General features: G+C 32.6%; 1 protein-coding gene across 1 annotated transcript in view; it reads right to left on the bottom strand.

Moving 5' to 3' along the window:
- Positions 1 to 494: 494 nt before the first annotated feature.
- Positions 495 to 7,634, bottom strand: part of LOC149801638 (solute carrier family 12 member 1-like) — a 52,846-nt gene continuing 45,706 nt past the window's right edge. The window contains exons 18-23 of the mRNA XM_089955906.1: positions 6,957 to 7,289; positions 5,274 to 5,388; positions 3,496 to 3,582; positions 2,834 to 2,945; positions 2,325 to 2,392; positions 495 to 2,046 (exon numbers count right to left, since the gene is read on the bottom strand). Of these exons, the coding sequence (XP_089812032.1) occupies positions 1,911 to 2,046; positions 2,325 to 2,392; positions 2,834 to 2,945; positions 3,496 to 3,582; positions 5,274 to 5,388; positions 6,957 to 7,289 (851 nt within the window). The 3' untranslated portion in view covers positions 495 to 1,910. The remainder of the gene's footprint in view (positions 2,047 to 2,324; positions 2,393 to 2,833; positions 2,946 to 3,495; positions 3,583 to 5,273; positions 5,389 to 6,956; positions 7,290 to 7,634) is intronic.

Here is a 7,634-nt window from a genome sequence, read left to right as displayed (position 1 = left end):
CGACATGAATAGATTAAGATATAATCAAATCTACATATTTCACATAATGCTTTAATCAATGCAATAATCGATTCTCAATCATGCATATGTAAGGTACGATATGCATAAAATAGACCCTGTCTGTTGCAATGAAATGGACCTTGAATATTCATATACCATGCATGAGTTTCAGCTCCATTCAGATGCGCCCGCAGAATTTCTTTTTTTGGGGGGTGGGGGAGCTAACATGTAGAGATCAGTATTAAGCTTTACGGATGCAGGCCAAAACATGTTTAGATGTGACATCCGCTCCTGTGTGCGGACGCACATGGCTCCATTAATATAACACTGCAAAAATGAATTGCCGTGGTTCACAATTTTCTACATCTGTCTTTCTGTCACTATAAACTACTTTGAACTACGTTTGGAGTATCCAGTTGTAAATAAAAACGATGGACAGTCCAGTAAGGTTCATAATAGAATCTAGTTGTAAGTACATATCAACGAGGGATAGATTTTCATTTTCATATCCATTTATTATCAAAAATGTTAAACAAAGTTGTTGACATATATATAATGTGCATTGTTCGTTTGTTAGGTTTTATAAATTTATTTTAATTTCATTACATGAATTGGATAACTGTGTTTTGGACCTGATTTTGTACAGAATCATGATCATTTTCTACCTGACCTGAATCTTTGATATTAGTTTTGTAAGCAACGTGTTTATCTCAATCAATGCCGGGTCTACCTGTTGTTTACATTTTAGATTATAATTTTAGTAATAGACTTACAATGATAACTGAGATTTTGTTGTAAACATTATAAATCTTCCTGGAGGAAACTTTCCATTAGGTATTAGTTTCTTAAAACAAAAAATTCTAATTGTGACCTGAGGTCCTAGAAATAAAATATTCGTGCTATAAGATAAGATCTTAGCATAATCAGCTGTATTATTGCTGTGTGCAGTAATTCAATTGGGCTGGAATTTAATAATTCAGTTTAATAATTCAAGAGACTCTTCTCTGGAAATGCAAAGTGCTCAGATATAACAATCTTGGAATAGGGACTTGCAGTCGTAGTAAAATTTCAAATAACGTTTTATTCTTGGATAGTATTGTTGTGATCCAATAAATGACTATTTGCACTTCACTACTATAAAGGCCACTACAGGCACATCAACACTTTCAGTGTTGTATTTAATTTAGATTTCTACTAAACTTTATTCAGAACTTTAATCTTTAGGACTTGTGTCTGTAATGCTAGGATTATTTGGGGTTTAGTTTACGATGCCGTAAGTACCGTTTTAAAATTTTTACTTTGTATTCTAGAGAAATAAATTATTGTTGAATTTTGCAAAGCTTGTTGCTTTTCATTCTTTTCTATTACTTATTTTAAGACCATAGAGTCGCAATAATAATTAAAACCCCTTTAATTAATATCAGAAATATTCTTGTTATATACATACAGTTTATAGACTTAATTAAGGTAATTACACAATGGGATAATAAATTAATTACTTACTCACATGACTTGTGTCCATTTTAATTTACAAGGAAATAAAGCTACGATTATGTCTTGGCTAAGTTATGTAACGATCTAATGCATACAAAGAATAATCACGTTTTTACATTTGCAGCACAAAATAGGATTGTCCAAGCACATGTAATTGAATTCATCGATTGTGTATGTGATCTTTGAGGCAGACAACTAAAGTATGACGTCATGCTAGATCGAGTAAGAAAATGTACGATTATAAAGTTATAGAAATTAACATTAAATACATTTTATGGATCTCAGTTCCGTTTCGAAGTCTGAATTTATCATGATTAATTCAGCGAAATTTCAGAATCTTTGTTTTTATATTTCCTTGGCAACTGTTTTATCAAAATGGTATTGGTATTTCCAACACAAATGGGATGCATACATCGTCAAGAGTAGTAAGTCAGAACACTTTGTTGGTTTCCACGAAGAAGGAGAATTGGTGGCATTCCGCGTGTAAGCATTTCCAGCCATCCCATATACAGTCCAGCAGGACACTGCACCTTTCTCGGGGTTGGGAGTGACCTAATAAAAACATTTGACAATAAACCTCAAATTGGACTGAAAATGTTTCACCAAAGATGTTTAAAACACAGGAAACTTTCACAACAACGTAATATTATCTTAGGAATATCAGTTATTTATATAGTCCTTTGATTTGTTTATTTGACTATATACAAAGTATTTGACGACAATTTAGTACACTATTAAAAGATAGTGAAATGAACAATACATATTCTTTACCTAATACAATACATAACGTAAATTGAAAACTTTCTGAACGGCAGAGCGTTGATACTTACATAACAATTAACGATGCCTCTGTAGAATACCTTTTCAACTCTTCTCTCAGCCTCAAATTGCGGTAGGTCTAGAGAAAAGTAAATGGTCAGATGAAATATTCATGAATGAACAAAATACGCGTTGTGTGAGGGGACGCGTACGTTATACATACGATACTGGTATTCAGAAACATGAATGAACAAAATACGCGTTGTGTGAGGGGACGCGAACGTTATATATACGATACTGGTATTTGGAAACATACCTACAAATCTGGTTTTACATTTAAGATAATAATACTAATTTCAACCAAATGTTAGTATTAAAATTCAAAAGCAGAAAATAAAACTAATATTAATCCTAGAAATGGGTTTCGATTTGGCTTTTTTCTTATTTTGTTAAATATCCTAGGTTTATGGCGGATCATACGTCAGACCAATACGTTTAGAAGCTTAACACTTCCAGGTGAAATGTTATGTAATACCGTCACTCCCACAATGCGACTGAATAATTTTAAAAAAATACGTACTCTCTCTTTATGGCATATAAGGTCGTCGTCCGCTATCTTCCACATGAAATCGTCGTGCGATTCTTCTTTCCGTAGTCGCCAATCGTATATAAGACCTTCGAAATCCTTATACCTACAAATTTGAGAATATCACAAGCTCAGAATATTGTTATACCTCCTGTTTTCAGACAGAATATCAGTATATGTTTGTAAGTGAGACAGAGAACATGGCTGTATTTTAGCTTGATAACGAGCCCTATATCATTATCATCGTCATCACGCATGAATAATATTTCATTATCTACAGAAAGATTTTTATTATATTTAGCAACCTTTCACACCATATTTTTACACCAAAAGAATAGTTAGTAGTCTGCTGTCGCATTACTATAAATTGCGCATGCGTACCGCGAGATTACTTTTCGAGTAAATTCGAGGGAACTTGGAAACCTCAATTTTCTACAAATCTAGAATAATATTTCAAAACTTTTTCATGGCGAATCTAGATAAAACATGCATTCCTAACAATGTAGATCGCGAAAATTCCAAATGACATACATTAGGGAAAGCAAGCTGTCTCGAAATAGAAGTAATTTATATTAAACTGCTAGCAAATATGAGTCTTTAATAATAACAAACATTTTAAAGCTCTTGCAAAAAATTTGTATTTTAAAATAACTTACGTGGACAACTGTGGTTTCTTCGACAAGTCAGATATAACAGTCAGTTGAGAATATTGTATTCTAAATTTATTCAGCAAGGTGGCCATTCTGAAATTATATACGATTAAATTAGTATTGAAAATATCCTAGAATATTTTTCTGGGAGAAAATAAAGATTTTGTACACTTAATTTGGTGGGACTGTCTTAAAGAAGCATTACTGCGTAGCATGACAAAATATGAAACTCTATGAAACTCCAAAGTAGTTTTGTCCTTGTAAAACAAACAGCTATCTGCTTAATAAAGTACATGTCAAATATTCGGATCAACATAGAAGTCTAAGTCAAACATCCAGATTTCTAAAACCACGACGTCGGTTTTGGGCTAATATTTCAGCGATGTGTTTTAGTTAATGTTTTTTCGTACGCCTCCATGGCAACCATGCATCTTTAATATCAGCCAAGTAGAAACTTGTTTTAAGATTTTAAAAATCTATAATGGCAATTTAACATTAAATCAAACATTAGAAATAAAATAAATGTATTTTACGTTGTGTACAAATGTATGAATTGAGATAAACAATTGTTTGTTAACGGACGAACCAATTACTTTGACCGGGAGGAAAGGGGGGATGGCATTATGTTCTTTTTCAAAAGTTAGAGCGAGATGGTTTTAAAGCTATATAAAGTATGGAACTTTATAGGTTTTGTGTTTCAAACTTCCGTCCCCCTCACACACACACAAACACACACACACACACACACACACACAGAAGCACACAGTAACAACACCGAAAACTATAGGGCAGTCCTGGAGTTTAATGTAATAAAAGAGAACATATGTGAGACAATTCAAATTACTTATCGTTTTTACTGTTATTTCAATCCAAGCCACGTAAGCGATGCAGGGTTCTTATAAAGAATATTTCGTTTGCGTCATGATAATTCTATTTATATTTTGATAAGGAATCAAGAGTTACAACCTGTTAAAAATATTTCATTTTACAATATCATGCCATTAAGTTAGGAGTATATAGGATATACTTTGTCCATCTATATCCATCGGTCTTACTTATTTTCATGATACAACTCCTCTAAAGTTTCACTTCTTGATATTAAACTAGCACTGTGTGTGAATTTGGGTGAATATAGTTGTGCTCCGGATAAATAAACAGATAAAAGATACATCCTAGTGTTATTGTTTTATACGAGAGAGAGAGAGAGAGAGAGAGAGAGAGAGAGAGAGAGAAACAGAGACAGAGAGAGAGAGAGAGAGATAGAGATAGAGAGAGAGACAGTAAGAGAGATAGAGAGAGAGAGAGAGGGAGGATAAAAAAAGAGAGAAAAAAGATAGGGACATGTTGCAGTATAAATTTTTAATTGGTAACACTTTGACATGACCCCATGATCCCGTTGAATATAAGCTTAATTTAAAAACATTTAACATTTCGAATCAGGCAGAGAAAATGAAAGTAATGTAAAAAAATTAAAAAACGTTACGTAGCAGAGCTCATTTAACTACATAGTTTATTAAGCGCAATCATTATTACCCGCATGTGTCTTAATATGTTTTTTTCTTTCAGTGCTTCATTGAAAGAGTTACAACCAAACAGGTGTCGTTCATTTTAAATATCAGGTCACGCCATATATACAAGCCCAGTATACTTCCAATAAGATCATACATATTAATTGAAAATACATGGATGTTAAACGAGCTCAATGTGTATAACAGCTAACACACATTGACAATATTAAATACATTCTATGATTCAAAATAGTGAAATATATTTATCACTGTTACCTCGCTTCATCTTCAGCAGCATTGTCTTTCTTGGTGCCGATACAAAATACTCTCAGTTTGCAATTTTTCCACTGCTTCCTTTGGGACAAGATATATGGAATCAAAAGGGTCAAACCTGATAGAAGAAATAAAATTAGCAAATTGTGTAAACAATTGGAACTGACTTTTATTAGATCAAGTACTTGTCTGCTTTAAAATCATATTACCGAAGGCTAATCTACAGTCTATCCACGTTTGTTTGTTCCTGACTTTGTGAAGCTCAGTTTAACTTAGCGATTTGCAGATCCTAAACTTTCTCAACTGAATGCTAAAATGTGGATGCTATTTTTCTATCTGAAAACTGAGTGGCACCACATACGAAACATATGCGGCCATCAGTGTTAAATACAATCAGAAAAGTCTAGATAGAGCCTTTCCGTATCGTCTAAACACAACCAATGTTTTTTGGTATAGTCAGTAGATATTATATATATATATATATATATATATATATATATATATATATATATATATATATATATATATATATATATATATATATATATATATATATATATATATATATATATATATATATATATATATATATATATTATTAGCTACCTACATTATTAAAGCTAAATCAATATACTTTTTATCTTAGATCATTGATTGGTCAATCAAATGAAATCACTTTAAAAAAGAACACTTAATATATGGTTCATGAGACCAATTTTGTCTTCTTGGATTAGGTTTTCTTATCATGACCAGAAACATAAGATAATTCCTTCAATTCATTATTTTACCGATGATACCGCCGCTAACCTAAAATGAAAACAAGTCACAAATTCACCTTGCATTTTGGAAATCGAATGGGTTGATACAAATTGCTGTCTTTGACTTTTAAACCTACCACATCGGTGAGCGTCACCTTGATCTTTGATCAAGGTACCTTATCGCGTTCAAAAATTATTTTATCCTTAAGTCTATATATCTTTATATGTTTTCTTTTAATGTTGCTGCTAAAAAGTTACAAACCTAGGATTAAATTCCGTACTTAAAACTATATCGCACCCGGTTCTGACTATTAATTTAGGTTTAGATCTGCGAAAAATAATCTACTGACGTAATGGTGAACACAGTTTTCGTCAGAATGTAATGTTTACACTCTGAGGTATAGGCTGTGCATCGATAACGTTTCACTCAACATCGATTATGATTGTAAAGTTGCCTGGTGGGCAGGTAAATCTTTCAAACTCACATTGTACCTTATTCTGATAATAATCACTGATCCAGACATACTTTAATAATGCTACATGCCTAATAATACAGATGCATTAACATATATCCTAGATCAGTTGATATACAGTAGATACGAAAAGGCAACATGTAACCTGTTATTTCTAAATGCTCGTTTTTCTGGTTTATTGCTTCATCTCAAAGCTGCATATTGTTTACAAAAAGGAATATGTCTGCATTCTTCTTCTTCTTCTTCTTCTAGTATTCTGTTGTTTTGTGTGTTTTTTCTTCTTCCTTTTCTTTCATCATACATAGTGCAGATCATAATTAAGAACATATATCCAGATTTAAGACTTATCATGTCTGTGTGCAAACCGATATAAGGTACAGCAGTCATAAAATCATATTCGAAAGCAAATGCAAAAAGCAAGTTTAATCAGAAATCATTGAATAATAGAAATTTACCGCCATCATCGTACAGCCACCAAACATCAATGGTTCCATACTGTATGTTCCTGAATCGCCTGCTGTTATCGTTTGAAATCGGTGTAGGCAGTTTATCCGATAACATGGCGGAAGGTATTTTTGATTCACTTGGCGTGCTGAAGCGGTCCTGTTTTTTTCCATCTGCTTCTCGTTCAAATGCTTCATTTTTCGTACCTTCATGGGTTATATTTAATTTCTGTGATTCAATAGTTCCATTATTTGACAATGAATTGGCAGACGTGGACTCTTTATACGTAGACGTTTCCTTGTCTGTTGTGTTGATTTCTTCTGAATCGTCTTCCAGCTCGCCAACTGAAATTAACTTGGCATTTTAATCATTCTTTGACAATTACTTGAGGAATTGTCGTTAGATGGCTTCGAATGGTGTAGGACACTAATCCTGCAGAAATAATGATTGTCATGAAATATGATATTTGTTTTGTTTGGTTTTGTTTCGTTTGTTTGATTTTGCTTTGCTTATTATTTTTATTTAATTGTTTTATTTCCGTTTTCAATCTGAACTGCAAACACACTTGAAGCAAATAATTGTCATTTGTGGCGGATGGTTAACGATGGAATAATTTATTTTGTAAACAGGACCACGTTATGTGACCTTTGAAGGTATATGCATGCTAATTAGACCTGAACTTTACTGCA

The sequence above is a fragment of the Sinohyriopsis cumingii genome, chromosome 4 (assembly GCF_028554795.1).
Source record: "Sinohyriopsis cumingii isolate HCF-2022 chromosome 4, ASM2855479v2, whole genome shotgun sequence".
Classification (NCBI taxonomy): Eukaryota; Metazoa; Mollusca; class Bivalvia; order Unionida; family Unionidae; genus Sinohyriopsis; species Sinohyriopsis cumingii.
This window is presented reverse-complemented; position numbering and strand designations above follow the sequence as displayed.